Genomic DNA, 15,593 nt, shown 5'->3' with positions numbered 1-15,593 from the left:
TGACATACGGTTGAAAGCTCCAAAATAGAAACATAAAATATTGTTTACCTTGTTTGTAATTCGAAAGCTTGAGAAGACTCAGTTAATTCTCTCGCAGTAACAAGGCTGTTTACTTAAAACAGAACTGAAAGTGGTTTGAGACATCAAATTCCCTTGGGCCCGGACTTTTTCAGGGGCATCGGAAATTCGAGGATTTTACAGTGTTTATTATTCTTCATAATAACAAAATATTCAATGATTCAAATTTGTGTATCGTTGCGACCGATCTACAAATTTGGCCATATCAGTTATACCCAAGGTTGCTGATCCTATCAATGAAACATTACTCGTGAACTATTCTCTTCACCGGCGATGCTACCCGTGCGGCGAGCAGTTTGTATATATTCCGTGTCTGCTTTATTCATTCTTTCCTTCCACTCAGAGAATTGAACCGCTTGGCAAAGCAAGCAAGCATCATATATGCACTCTGTTCGCTCGCAGTGAGTTCGTTTCGAAGCATTTAGGTAGAAAGCTATTCGGTGGTGATGATGACTCGCGTTGAGTCGAATTTTCTACTCACGGTGATTCGTTCTCTGCGACGTATGGCGGTACAACTGAATGACCGCCCAGGATGAAAGGCTATAGCAGGATAAGCATGTGAAATCTGCCCCCAAAGGGAATTCATATTGTTATACCACATTCGAAAGGTCATAGACTGGAAACAATTTTCTCAAAGTTTCAACCCTTTAACTGCCATATTGACGGAGCTAGGGTGGTTCTATTGATTTTTATTTTATTTGATTTTTGAAGAAACCGCTCCTCCGAAAAATTTGAAAAAAATCAGGTATATTTAAGGCATTACGGGGAAGGTTTACAATTTTTTTCAAATTTTTTGAAGATGTATTTCTTCCATTAAAAAATACTACAAAATTTTAAAACATATTTTTTCCCTCTTCCAATTTTTGCACCACCCTGGATTTTTTAGTGATAAATAAAGAATTTTTGGACACGTTGAAGTAGTATGTTTTCATATTTTAAAAAAATGTGGACGACCACAATATTTGATTTTTTCTAAAAAATAAATAACAGTCGACCATGCGTCCCCATCAAATTACGAGAGAAGAAAACGCATGGTGCTTCGTTCTAGCAGTTACTAGTAGTAGTCAACCATGCGTTCCCATTAAGTGAGTTTGAAGGAAACGCGTGGTGTTTTGTTCTAGTAGTTATACAACTCGAGCGCAGCGCCTAGAAATCAAAGTAACGAAAAGAAGGAAATGAGTTTCAAACTTTGTATAATACATACACGATCATACTTCGGGAACAATCTAGAAAGCTACGTCATTATGTATTCTCAGATATTTTCTGGAAAGCTTTCTACACAATATGCCCAAAAACAAAAGAAATCGATTCAGCGAATCAAGTTTTTTAATGGACGATAAATGCATGACTTGAAAATATGCAAAGGATTATAACTCAAAAACGACAAATAACGCATCACTATTTTTTATGTTTGTTGTTGTTTCAAATTTTAAAATAAATATAAAAATACATAGCGCTCTCAGTCTACAAACCATGAAAACCATCATGAAGATATTCGATTGACGTTTTCAAACACAAAATTCCAACTTTATCCTTATCACACATTTTTCCAGAAAACTATAGACATCCCTCGATAACATACCTTTGTGATAACTTTTGACGCTGTAATGAAATTTTCATTTTTTCTTTCATTATTCTTTCGTTACATCCATAAGCAACACGTAAAAAACTGAAACCCGCTCTAGTTCCTGACTGCCGTAACAGAATTTCATATGTGTGATACTTGCGACGTTCATATATTACTACCATTCATATATGAACCACATACCAGTAAGTTCTTGCTTTGCAGCTTTCTAGGTTGTACCCGGAGTATGATCGTGTATGTATTATGCAAAGGTTGATACTCATTTCCTCCTTTACGTTACTTTGATTTCTAAGCCCTGCACTTGAGTTGCATCATAAACTACTAGAACAAAGCACCATGCGTTTCCCTTTTAAGAGAACATTATGGGAACGCATGGTTGACTACTACTAGTAACTGCTAGAACGAAGCACCATGCGTTTTCTTCTCTCGTAATTTGATGGGGACGCATGGTCGACTGTTATTTATTTTTTAGAAAAAATCAAATATTGTGGTCGTCCACATTTTTTAAAAATATGAAAACATACTACTTCAACGTGTCCAAAAATTCTTTATTTATCACTAAAAAATCCAGGGTGGTGCAAAAATTGGAAGAGGGAAAAAATATGTTTTAAAATTTTGTAGTATTTTTTAATGGAAGAAATACATCTTCAAAAAATTTGAAAAAAATTGTAAACCTTCCCCGTAATGCCTTAAATATACCTGATTTTTTTCAAATTTTTCGGAGGAGCGGTTTCTTCAAAAATCAAATAAAATAAAAATCAATAGAACCACCCTAGCTCCGTCAATATGGCAGTTAAAGGGTTGAAACTTTGAGAAAATTGTTTCCAGTCTATGACCTTTCGAATGTGGTATAACAATATGAATTCCCTTTGGGGGCAGATTTCACATGCTTATCCTGCTATAGCCTTTTATTCCTGTATAAAGCTTATAAGAAAGATGTCGAATCTTTTTGAATTGTCTTCACTGCACATTTCTTCGGTGTTTGCTATACTTTAATCGTGATTTGTAGCGTTAGGGACAACTTTGATACCTACCAGAATATGTTATTGATTAAACATCAAACTGTAAAGGGTTATTAATGGAGCGTTTTTGTGTGTCGTAAATATGTAACTTTCACTCCTATTCCGTAGTTCTATAATAAATTCATTTTGTGTTTCGATCGAGTTCGACTTTTCCAAACAAATTATATCTCATTCGAAATGCCAAATTGGTATTTTTCATTCGGTCGAATGTAGGGTTGTTTATTATGCCTGAGAAGTAATAGTCCCAAGTTTTTGTCAATTATTATTGTTTCTCATGATCGTGACACTATTTATATACCGATTACAAAGCCATTCGACGATCGTTTCCTTAATAATTATAAACATATGTGATGATTGCTTTTAATTTCATGTTAATCATTCATAATAAACTAATAGTATTTGTATTAACTTCGAGACAAGTTGTGTCGAACCAAGTCAACTACCAAAAAAGTTGAGACCAACTTTGATGATAAACACTATCAGTTCGTACAAATATTAGAAGAACCATAAACACCAAATAATTCCGTCACATTCAATATACAGGGCAATATACAATATAATAGAAACTAAAACCGAAATAGAACTTCTATAGTTTTGTATAAGGCACTAATTTGGAGGCCAACATAAGATTTTACTGAAGAATGATATTTCTATTATTATCAAAAACAAACAAACTCTCTACAGTTACTTGTTGGAAACTGTGCCATGGATAATCGTGCAATGAAGACCTTCCGCAGTTTCCAATAACGAAATAAATATCTAAAAATCAAGTATCATACAATCAAACACAACAAAATTATCTGTCTCGTGACATTAGTGACGTTAAATAAAGTGGAATTAAATGCATATTTTTTTCTTGATCCTATATTCTCCTACTATCTCCTGATTATGTGATAACAGAATTATATTTCATTTGGACTCTTTGTATGTGATCCTTGAAGTATTCACGTAAAAATTTTTTTGCTCAACACAGTTTTAAGGTAAATAATACAATGAGTAGTTTCAAAACTGAATGTGTGATATGAGTAACAAAAATTCTAAATCGCACTATCTGACAAATCGATAAACCACGCGGATTGTGTTATTTTTCAAATTGAAATCGTTTCCTCTGTAATATGAATATTGTAAAATGTTATGAAATTGAATTTACAATTTCTTCTAGCGGATGTTCTTTTTTAAAAAAAAGCTAAACCGATCACTTCGGGAGTCAATTGTAGAACATTTTATTTTCAATACATTTTTGACAGCAATATCAGATTGTAATCTTAATTTGATTTCAGCTCATCAATTTCTCAACTGATATCACATTACGTTATTATTTTGCTGTTTGCTTTTGGAAGCAAAACTTACGAGGCAATAGTTTTGTGAAACTCCAAAAATGATAATATTAAATGCAAAAATTTAATGAATGCATTAAAATATGACTAAGTTAATAAGGCGATACAAAAATGCAAAAGTAAATTTCAATGGAACATCTATTCCTCCAATTTTATGTTGCGTTTTACAAAATGCTTCGACATCCTGTGGCAGTTGGCCGGAACCACAACCGTGATTCTCAATTTAAAAGTCTTAATTTCCTGATCGTAGTACAGTTATTCTAATCGATAATTTGCGTAGATGTATGGTAAAAGATGCTGAATGAGTATTTAGTTAGTAATGACTATTTCTTTGTTAGCCATTCTTCTTAATTACTTTGATTTTTGCAGAGCAAGCAATTACATGGCGTCTCAGTAGGTTCAAACGTTGTGGAAAACCCTGCACTCCTATTACTTCTATAAATCAAATCTATGCGAAGAAGCGTTAAATTGTGTTTAATATAATAAAAACACGAGAAAATAAATCATCCCTGAAATTAAAAGATTAGACTTGCCTCTATAATCAATATTCAGAATATATTTTTGTCACTCTATTTGCATTGCATATTGATATTGCGTATTGGACTTGATCATTCATAATCATATGTGATTTTAAAAAATATCACTGTAGATATTTCAGTCCATTTTCAAAATCATAAATAAAATAAATATCAAACCAACCCGAAAGAGAATCAAAAGTGTTGCTACAGTTATATGTGGAAAATAATTCCTTTTATTTTATTTCTTATATAAGCCATATAAACTGCAAAATTTTCACTTTACAAAAGTGATTGCCCTCAGGTGATTCAACTCCAGCTTTTTTAAAATCTATCTGCCATTACTTGCCGCAAAATTTCAACAGCACGGAGTACGAACGTGAGAATAGTATTCGGTGAAATCTGAATAAACTGTTTCATTAGTTTTATTGCATTAGAAGTACATTATATGTACATTAGTATACGATTTTAAACGACGTTTTGAAGTAGACTATCAGTTTTATTTATCAGTTTAATTTTTATCCAACCCAATCGTTTCGCCATCTTCCAATAATAAGTAATGATATTACGTTTAAAGTTTTCCTAGCTAATTTGTGATGTTCAACGCACACTTTTTATCAGGGAAATATCTACGAGACAATTAAACTAAGCAAAATAAAAAATTGCTTCCATCGCATCGCTAATTTTTGTCTTCAATTTTTTTCGTACACTTGCATTCATGATTGCTGGCATTTTGACTCGCAGTGAGTCAAAAATTGACTCAATGTAAGCGCTACTCGTTCCTGATGATACCTGCTCTTGAAATGGTTGAGAATGGCTCACGGCGGAATAGCAACAAGCATGAAAAGCAAGATCTCTTCTCTCTTGCGAGTCGCTCAGGCAGTCACATATTGAGCATAGCTTTTGCCTCGTCCGGCATTACATGCTTTGCTGCCTCCGTTCTTGAATCGTTCGCAGGCGATGAACGTTAATGAGTTGCGTGAGGCGAATTTCAGCAACCCTGGTTATACCAATACAAGCACAAACAGCACACTGTCAAAGTCGAAGAGAAAAGAACGTGCCTGATGGGCTTCCCCGGCCGAGTGCGGAAAGGTCTTAAGGTGCAATTAATGCGAGAGTCGCGTTTTGTTTGAGAAATACACGGAGGGTTTATTCTCATGTATAGGGACCCGTAATGTTGCAATTCCTCTGGGGCCGAATTTTCGCCCTGCACACAATCATAGTATGTATAGGGTATAGTAGAGTGCCTACAACCAGAGTGACATGTCATCCGTAATGTTGGCAACAATTCAAAACATTTAATCCGAAATGTTGGCAGTCGCGTTAGTTTCGCATTATATTTGACAGGTCGTTTGCTCGTTTGGAACAAATCTGTCATTCCAAACGAACAGCTGTTGTCACTCTGGTTATTGGTACTCTAGGGTATAGTACACTCATCCGTCAATATAGCACTGATTATGGCATCGCTGCTAACAACAAATAAAATGGAGTAGGTAGACGTCCCGGGTTGGCGGTTAATGTATAGGGCACTGGTCTTACAAACCAGTTGTCGTATGTTCGAGCCCCGACCTGGAAGGATTCGCAGTGTCAGTAGAATCGTAGCACCAACCATGCATGGGTTCTGTACACTCTGAATCGGCTATGAAGTCTGTTGAAACAGAAGGTCAAATTCCGCTACAGGAATGTAATACCAAGGCTTTGCTTTTAGGTAGACAAGTGAAATCTGGTAATTTAAACACATGACGAAAGAAAAATCATTTCTGTTTTTGAGAACTGACTCTCAGCGAGTGCAGTCATCCGGAATTCGTGTTTATAGTGAATGTTGGAGAATTAAAAAACGAAATATAAGGTTCTCACATTTACTACAGTTTAGTTTAGCTTCTCGCTTTTTCTGTAAGCGGCCGTTGTGTATTCTGTACGTATATGTTGATTTATGGAAAACTTGATTTATATTGTTTCGTAAATACAAGCTTAAAGATGATCCCGATCAACCTAAAAATCGATTTTTATGTTCATTGTAGTATTTTTCGGTAAACTTGCAATCGAAGGATATTTTTAATTTTTCTTGTATCGCATACTGAATAATGGCCTTAAATGAGAATGAAGCTGAACATAGAATTAGTATACAAACTGACTTAGACTTTCTGAAAGTTTATTTACAATCGCAAATGTTACGTCGCCATTCTGAAATGTACTTGTTTTCATCACGAAACATCTATCCAGGGTTGCCACATATAACAAGTATAAATAATCGATACATCAGCTGAATAATGTAATATATTATGATGTTCGTTTTCACCACAAAATAGTCACTAGGGTTTTGAGTTCTAGGCTTTAATTATTTGCCACAGTTGTCGTTGCCAAGTTGTCAGATTTATCTGGCAAATGCCAGATTTTTCTTGCTTCGCCAGACACTCTAACGAACCAGATCTTTTGCCAGATTTTACAAATTTTCCCAGATTTTACAAATTTTCCAAGATTTTGTCAGATCTTACCAGATCTTAACGGTTTTGTCCTCTATACGATAGTTGGTGAGACCGTTTTTTTGCTCACTGAAAATGAAGCCCGGTCAAAATTTCCTTGTATATAGTTGGACCCAGACAAATAAAGATAAATTTTTGAGACAGAAACAGATTTTTTTAAAATGACTTGGCATCCCTGGCCACAGTTCTATATAGGTTCAATGATTTGCCACAAGGGTATTGTTGTTGAGTTTTCTTGATTTTAGCTTGAGGCAGAGATGCCAGATATTTTCATAAAAAATCTTTATTAGCCCGTATTAAAAATCTGTATTGATAATCAAGGCGAACTTTTCACAATGTACTAATGTTATTGCCACACATTATAGTTTTAGAATGAGAAATTCAATGAACCGTCACTCTGGATATCCTCATATCTCGCTGCAGAAAATGCAGCGATGAGTTCTGGTATTTGTAATTTTTATCAACGATCGAAAATCAATAAAATTGAATTGAATTTTATAATATACAATTATAATTTTATCTTTATAAGTTGACATGAGATGTCAGCGCTTAATATGAACCTCAAATTAGGTCATACAACTATTAATCTCAAAAAGTTTCATAACGCAATGAGTAATGAATATCGGTTCAACTTTCGCTATGTTCCAAATATTTATATAAGTATAACTCAGTTCTAATCTTCAAATTTCTGTAAAATCATAAAAAGATATTTATGAGTTGTCATTGATTAGAAGACTTTTATCTCATCTCGTCCACAATTCTTCTGCTATGCTCAGGTGACAAAACTTGAATTGTTCGTTTTTATTTTTTGAGGAAACTGCTGAAATCTGCATAAAAGTTAAAAAATCTGTATTACGGATTAAATTTGTATGGGCATTGGAAATCGGGTAAGAATGGAAATCGGGTAAGAATTTATATAACCCGAATATAATTTTTACCCGTACCCGACTCGAACCCGAGATTATTTTTTTCTGTACCCGAACCCGACAAATATTCAACGGGCTCGGGTTCGGGTATAAATACCCTAAACCCGATCATCTCTAATGGGCATGTTGAAATCTGTATGACACAGATAAATCTGTATAAATGGCATCTTTGTTCCAAGTCTGTAATATTGAATATCGATATATTTTGTCAACGCTGTAAATTATCGATGTCAACGATTTCAATTTCATATCGATATTATCGATAAATATCGATAAGTTTCCCATCTCTAATAGCAACATAAACCATAAACAAACAGCGAGAATATTGTTTTCTGATGTTTACCGTTCAGATCATAGTTTCCACTTTTTTAAAGTTTGTTAAGATCTACAATTTGGATTTAGTGCTTAGAAATGGATGAACACGATTATAAAAGTGTAATATTACATTACGGCCGAGCGAAATTGTTTCGAATAATGCATCGTGTAGTAATAGAAGCGATAACAAAGTACCCAAATGACACTAGTTTTAGATTCTTCAACGGTGTCGCGTTGATACTTGAGGGCATTAAGCTACAAGAGGGTATCCGTGAATTGAATCCATTGCTGGCCGATAAAGATTTTTGTTTGGCTGTCGTCCTAAGTCTACTGTATGCACACAAACGATGCGGTGTGGTTGATAAAGAAGAACTTATTAATTTAGACAATACTTTAAAACATGAAAGAAAGCGTTTAACACCATTATCAGCTTATTACGCGTCCATATTCTTATTCCTAACGGGAAAAATTGATAAAGCACGGGAATATCTAGAGAAGGCTCAACGTATCAACACAAATATTCCTGAAATATCTGCTTTAAGGTGAAATGTAGCGGAATGCGAAAATCGCGTTTTCGATCAATTATTCAAAATCTAGACCGATTTTCGAAAAACCAAAAACACTTAAGTTTACGAAATCAAATTTATCATAACTAAGTATTCTTAGAATTTTGAAATTTTGCTTTGCCGAGCCGTAATTGGTTTTTGAAATGTATAAACGGTCACTGTTCCGTCCCACGGGGATGATTTTAGAACTGAAAAGTAGTATTTGTAGCAGAATTTCACAAAGAATCTGAAAATGCAACCTAAAATTATAAAATTTTAGCGAAAACAACCGAAAATTGAAAAAGTTTTCATAAACTTTTCTGCATTTTTTTTATTGCTTGCGCGCTGCTGTTTCGTATTGAGGTGGTGTGAGAAATGCACGGTGGGCACGGTGGCATTATATCGTGAGCAGAAAATAGATATAAAATAATGACGCAAATTTATGCAGCATTGGGTTTTGTGTTGAAATAAAAACGACTTGACTACAATAAAATGAGTATTGTAAGAAATCGTTTATTTTCTAAGTAGCTGTCATTTATACAAACAATGTGATAAACATTGAGGGCCAGCTTCGAGCCAGTCAGCATGGAAAACTTATTGGAATTCATTGGTTTTTCAATTATTATGAATACAATGAATCAACGCTTGATTTTGCTTTCAAAATCGATTGAATAATAAGGAACTACGAAATAACTTTATATTCAATTTCGTGCCCCAAATATGTGCTTGAGAAAAGATTCACTAAATAATTTTAACTGCATGGTATGATGAACTATTAGTTATAATTGGAATGTATTCCAATAATGTAATCTAAGAAATTATTAAACTATTGATGATTTCTGGCACCGAAGGCCAGAGGCTGTTTGGTCTTCGGTTCGTTATCGTTGAAACAGACATTTCTAGACTCATCATGCTATACAATTCCGAAAGTCGCTTCCGAAAAAAAGTTAATGGTGAATACTTTTACGTAGATTCTATCTCATCGGCGGGAAGGGCCTGGTGAACGACTGGCACAGATATCGAAAATACTTGAATGTTCTCTTGTCTTCAACCGTTCTTTTGAAGAAGAATCGTTGCTTGCTACTAAAATCAGGCATACACATGGTTAGCAAGTTATTCAATACATATACATTTAACCTCATGTTAATCATTCATAATTACTCATGATATATAGCTCTAGTGTAAGAGTAATCACTAACAATGATGATTGAATCAGCATATATTCAAAGTGTGAAGAATTCTAAAATCCATTACGTCCCGTCTTTTTTACAAGCCAATATAACGAGAGGTAAACCCACTGCGCTCAATCATTGAAAAGAGTTCTTGTTTCTATGTGGCCGTTTTTCTTGGTACGCTTTGTGCGACTATTCGTTCAACTGAAGCGGATAAAATTTTGCGCGCATTTTATGACGCTACATTTCACCTTAATAGGATGGTGTGAATTGTACTTGAACAAAAATAGAGCGTCAGTCATCCTTGTTTTGTTCAATGAAGCAGTCGAACATGGAATGTATATTGATGCAAGTATTGGCCAGGTCCGGTGTCATCAGCGAAACAATGATTTCGAAAAAGCTATCTCTGTTTTGAACTGTCTTTCAGTACGTTACCCTAATTTGAACATACCACTCGTTGAAAAAATGAAATGTCATCTTTCTAGTTGGAATTATTATGATACGATGGAAACAGCGACAATGGTTCTCACTTTTGAACCAAGTAATTTAGAAGCACTTCAAGTGAAAATATTGATGTTAATAGTCAAGGATGGAAACTATGCAGGTAGTGTTACTGCTTTGCAGTACCTATTTAAGACAATAGAAAAAGTAGAGCCGGCTAATGGTTTAATTTTTATGCGCATGGGTCAACTGTTTTCGAGGATTTGTGGAAGAAAGCAATCAATTTTATCTGAAACTTACCATTTTGTAGAAAAAGCACACAAAATTGCCCCAACCAACCCTGATTATATAACGGAGCTAGGATATCAATGCATTTTGATGCAGAAATACAAAGAAGCCACAAAATGGTTTAAAACTACATCTAAAATAGACAATACCTCTTTATATGCTTTATGCGGATTGACTTTATGTCAAGTAATGGATACTGGAGTATCAGAACAAGTCTTACAACAAATCGAATTTCTCTCTGAAATTCAAGGAGAAAACAAAATGCCTCTACTTTTATCAATATCATCTAAAATTCACCAAGACGATCCAGAAAAAGCGATGCAGTTCCTGATAGAAGCAAGTGAATATCATTTTAGAAGTTTGAGTACACTACCTTACGGACTAGATTATCTTAGAGAACTGAACCCCGATTTTTTACTTGAACTAGTGAAGGAATGGTTGAAATACTCTCCAGCAGATCGAGATGCTGAAATGATATCTACTGATACATTCCACCCTGCTCTTCGTCATAGTGCAAATATATTAGATGCCGTTATAAAAGCTTGTCCAGGATTTGTGGAAGGTTTATACTTACTTGCGAAGGTTCAATTTCTTACGGGAGACTTGCTAGCAGCCATGGAAACGCTTCATAGAATCGTCAATGAGCTGGAAGCAACATATACTGATGCCCATTTACTTATTGCTCAAATACATATAGAGCAGAAACACTACACCAAGGCAGCACAATGTTTGGAAATTTGCCTAAGTATAGATTTCAAAGTTCGTGACCATGCGATATTTCATTCACTACAGGGTATTATTTTGAAGAATCAACAACTATATGAAGACAGCTTGAAAAGCTTCCTTACAGCAATGAGTATATGCGGTATAAATCACAATGGCAACAATCCAATGAATACCTTCAATAGTGAATCGAATAGAAATTCTCTCAACATTACGGATCTACTGGCACTGTATTTTGAAGTAATTAACATGCATGTTTTATTAAATCAACAATCCGAGGCTTTGAAACTCATGCAAATAGTATCCGCCGAGTTTTCTTCAACATTCGTGAAAGGCAGGGTGGCAGTAGCATTAGCTGATTTCTATATGCAGCTAGGTAATTTCAGAAAAGCTGTTGATTTACTTGAAACTGTTTCTCCAAATGAGCCGTATTATATTAGAGCAAAAACTAAAACGGCTCACTTTTATTTGGAACACAAGAAAGATCGTTTAGCGTACGCGCAATGTTTCAAGGAGCTAGTGTCCTCTAATCCCGTTCCGTCGAGTTACTTGATGTTAGGGGACGCATATATGCACATACAGGAGCCGGATGATGCAATTGAAGCCTACAAGCAAGCTCATAAGTTTAATTCAAAAGATATTTTATTGATTAGCAAACTGGGCAGAGCTTATGTTAAGACACACCAATACAAAAAAGCGATTTCTTACTATCAGGAAGTAATCGAAACTCCTGGAAATTCTTCATTAAAACTAGATCTAGCAGAACTGTTTCTAAAACTAAAACAATATTCCAATGCTGAACAAATTCTGGTAGATGAAATTGAATTATCTAAAAGGTAATAGTGTCAAAATGGAACAAAACATTTTATCATATTTATTTTCCTTTACAGTGAAGCTGATGATATAACAAGATTACAAAATAGAACAAAGCAATTATTGCTCCTGGCTAGGATACGTGAGAAAGCGGGCTATTTGCCATCTTCTCTGAACACTCTTAAAGAGGCCAGAGATAATCAATACAAGATATTGAAACGGATGCTGATGGAATCGAACTTCGTACAGCATGAGCAAAATAAAATTTTGGTTATGTATGTATCAATAATCGCATTCTTTAACACTAGATATGATTTGTTTTATTCTTGTTAAGACGTATAGTCGCCTTGAGCTTATTTTAAATTTGGGTAGTTTAATTGGCAAAACAAACAACCCGAAAAGTAGCCAGCTACAGATTTGAGTCCAGTCTCTGTGGTAGCTTCTTCGTGATTTTTATTGCATATCAAATTGAAAACTTGATATTAGTAATTATAGTCAAATAACGTAAAATTATGTTAAAATCAATAAAAAATTTTTTACGCATTAGTTATTCTTTCACTATGCATTATGAAAAGAATAAAAAAGAATTGTTGGACTTTTGAAGAAGCAGGTTACCTTGAGAAATCTTGGTTGCTATTGGCTGATTTATACTTACAAGTCAGTAAATTTGAATTATCGTCAGAACTATTAACACGTGTGTTAGAACACAATAAATCTTGTACTAAAGCGTACGAACTAAAGGGAAAAATATCGGAAAATGAACAGAATTACCGATCTGCAATTACACATTATGACAGTGCCTGGAAATGCAGTGGTGGATCAAAACCAAACATAGCATACAAACTGGCGCTCAATTACATGAAACTAAAACGGTTCGTAGATGCAATTGATGTTTGTCAACAGGTGTTGAAAATTCACCCGGATTATCCATCAATGAAGAAAAATATTCTCGATAAATGCAGAAACAACTTAAAACATTGAATATTCACTCATTGTAAACCAGGATTCAAATTTTCCACTCAATGCATGCTAGATCTTCGATGCTTGTTTGGCGCATATCGAGTTGTGTAATGCTTGCCCGCTGGAGAGCAAAATTTGAATACTAGATTATTAATAAAATCGTTTGGCGCCAAACGAGGTGATTTGTGTTCAAATTTTATTGAGCCTACTTGATTCACGTGTTTCTTTATTTCGAACGACATGTTCAATTAGGTATGGGCGCCAAATGAACAACATACAGGTTTCCATTTTTCGATATATAAATTGTGTTCAATGCCGTCAATTCAAATTAAAGAACGAAATAAAAAAAGAAAGTGATTGTCGAGAGCACGTTATTTTATGATTCATTGTTTTCATAAAATTCCAGAAATGCGAATTTCTATCTTCACGATGGATGTAATTATTGCTGTCACAATGCGCTAAACTTTCATCCAAAAACAGTAAGATTTAAAGTGTGCAATGGAACAATTCCATTTGAATCCAAAGGATGTTTTGTGTTTTTTTTCCGGCTTAAATTTTACATAAGCATTCCCAATGCCCGAAAAGTAAAACTAGCATCACCAGTTGGGGCCATTGGTTCATGTGGGACCAAACGTCTTAGATTGGCCCAGACACGAACCATATTAAATCAACCCGCTCGAGATGTTTTTGGGCATATTTTTCTCTAAACATCGGTTTCTGCAGAGTAATTCGACATTTCAAATTATTTACGTTTATGTGGCTATGAACAGATCCGCACAATATACTCTAACTAACAACTCTTGCTGCTTCTACGGACAACATCGATTGAACGGGGTTTGGAAATCATCACATTGACATTTTTCACCTGTTTGAAACGATTCATCGACTTCCTCATTAACTGAAAAATTATTGAGATTCATATTATCATTCAACTTTATTGAACACTAACAATCATGACCACACTCTTCTGATACCTACTTTCACACAGGTCGTTTGATGATTCTGATTTTGTTAGTGTTCGAAATAATTTCCATCCAAAGATAATTTTTCAGCGGTACGAAGTTCGCCTGGACAGCTGTAGGTACAGAAATAAGGGAAACAAGTGCAGAACGCACAGGAACAATTGTTGAAGGTACATGAACAGGTAGAAAACTATCACCCAGTGTTTTATTAGCGCTTCTGACCCGAACCGAGGAGGGGAAAGAAATTACAATATGTGCTAAGGACGGAGAACTTTCAGTTGCAACTAGCTGGTGTGTTATAACCAATCTTTTTCCACACGAAAAGGCAGTAAATATAATTTATTTCTGTATATGATACGCGAATAGTTAAACTTTATATCTTGCAGGTAAATTATTACATTCCTAGAACTGGGGACCGAAAAAACTTCGGTGGCAAAGTTGCAAATAAGATAGGAAATTTGAAGCAAAAAAAGCGGAAATCTGATGCAAAAGAGGAAGAACACAGAAAAAAGATAAAGTGCCAAAAACCGATTGATACGTTGACAGATCCAGAAGCGCAAGTAGTAACTGAATGGCTAAAATTAAATTCAGAGCCATGGAGTATGGTACTGGAAATGTGGCCCAAAGCGTTTGTTTTTTCGTAAACAATACCTCCGAAACAAAAAAGCAGATGAGGCAACTTTTTTCATCGTTCGAGCTCTATAAATTGCGACCGGGATATCAATTATTCGATATTGATTTTCATCTTACTAACATCGGTACACTAAGTGGATTGGAAAGGCTGGTAAGTTTGAGAGCGGAATTGATTACCTATGTAACGAAACATGTTCGGGATCCATCGGCAGACAGTTTGATTTCCGTTTCGATTGATAGTTCCTCATCTGAAGGTAATGTATAACAGTACAATTGATATCATAACACTAGCGTTATACTACGTGGTGTAAACATATGACAGATATGCTTTATGTTGTTATTGTTAAGGTCAAAGGAAATTAAACTGGATTATTGATATTAACCTATGTTTTACAGATACCAAACTCTGCATGCTTTTGCTTGGACTTAATACAATATTACCACCGATATCTGCAGGATTGCATTTCAACCCAACTATTCTTGTAGCACAAGAGCATATAATTTTGTTCGTGCCCACAGAAGAACAAATTCGTTCAAAAATCCAATCAGTTTATGCGTCTTATGCTGAGCGTAATCTACCGATTGTACCGAAGCTCGTATTTTTAGGATCTAGTTACGATCAACTTGATGGGAGATTCTTCGTATGTTATGACACTGTGTTATATGAACTACCTTCAGCGACAAGATCTCTAGATGTACTCATAAAACTAACAGCAGTATTGGATCTACCATATTCAAAACTCTCCAAACTAGTTTGGCATTTTTTGAGTTCGTACGTATATGAAATAAAAAAAC

The 15,593-nt window shown here is 34.8% G+C and overlaps 1 protein-coding gene and 1 long non-coding RNA gene across 2 annotated transcripts; both read left to right on the top strand.

Moving 5' to 3' along the window:
• Positions 1–10,176: 10,176 nt before the first annotated feature.
• LOC131432193 (tetratricopeptide repeat protein 21B-like) lies at positions 10,177–13,265 on the top strand. Its single transcript, XM_058598329.1, has 3 exons — positions 10,177–10,582; positions 10,730–12,266; positions 12,321–13,265. The coding sequence occupies exons 1-3, from the start codon at positions 10,213–10,215 to the stop codon at positions 12,574–12,576; spliced, it is 2,163 nt and encodes a 720-aa protein (XP_058454312.1). The 5' UTR covers positions 10,177–10,212; the 3' UTR covers positions 12,577–13,265.
• Positions 13,266–13,787: 522 nt separating this feature from the next.
• On the top strand, positions 13,788–15,180 carry LOC131432194 (uncharacterized). Its single transcript, XR_009229813.1, has 2 exons — positions 13,788–14,493; positions 14,552–15,180. It is a non-coding gene; the product is annotated as an uncharacterized LOC131432194 (long non-coding RNA).
• The last annotated feature ends 413 nt before the right edge of the window (positions 15,181–15,593 follow it).

This window comes from Malaya genurostris, chromosome 2, assembly GCF_030247185.1.
Source record: "Malaya genurostris strain Urasoe2022 chromosome 2, Malgen_1.1, whole genome shotgun sequence".
NCBI lineage: Eukaryota > Metazoa > Arthropoda > Insecta > Diptera > Culicidae > Malaya > Malaya genurostris.
Note: the sequence above shows the minus strand (reverse complement) of the source record. Positions and strands in the feature narration are given on the sequence as shown.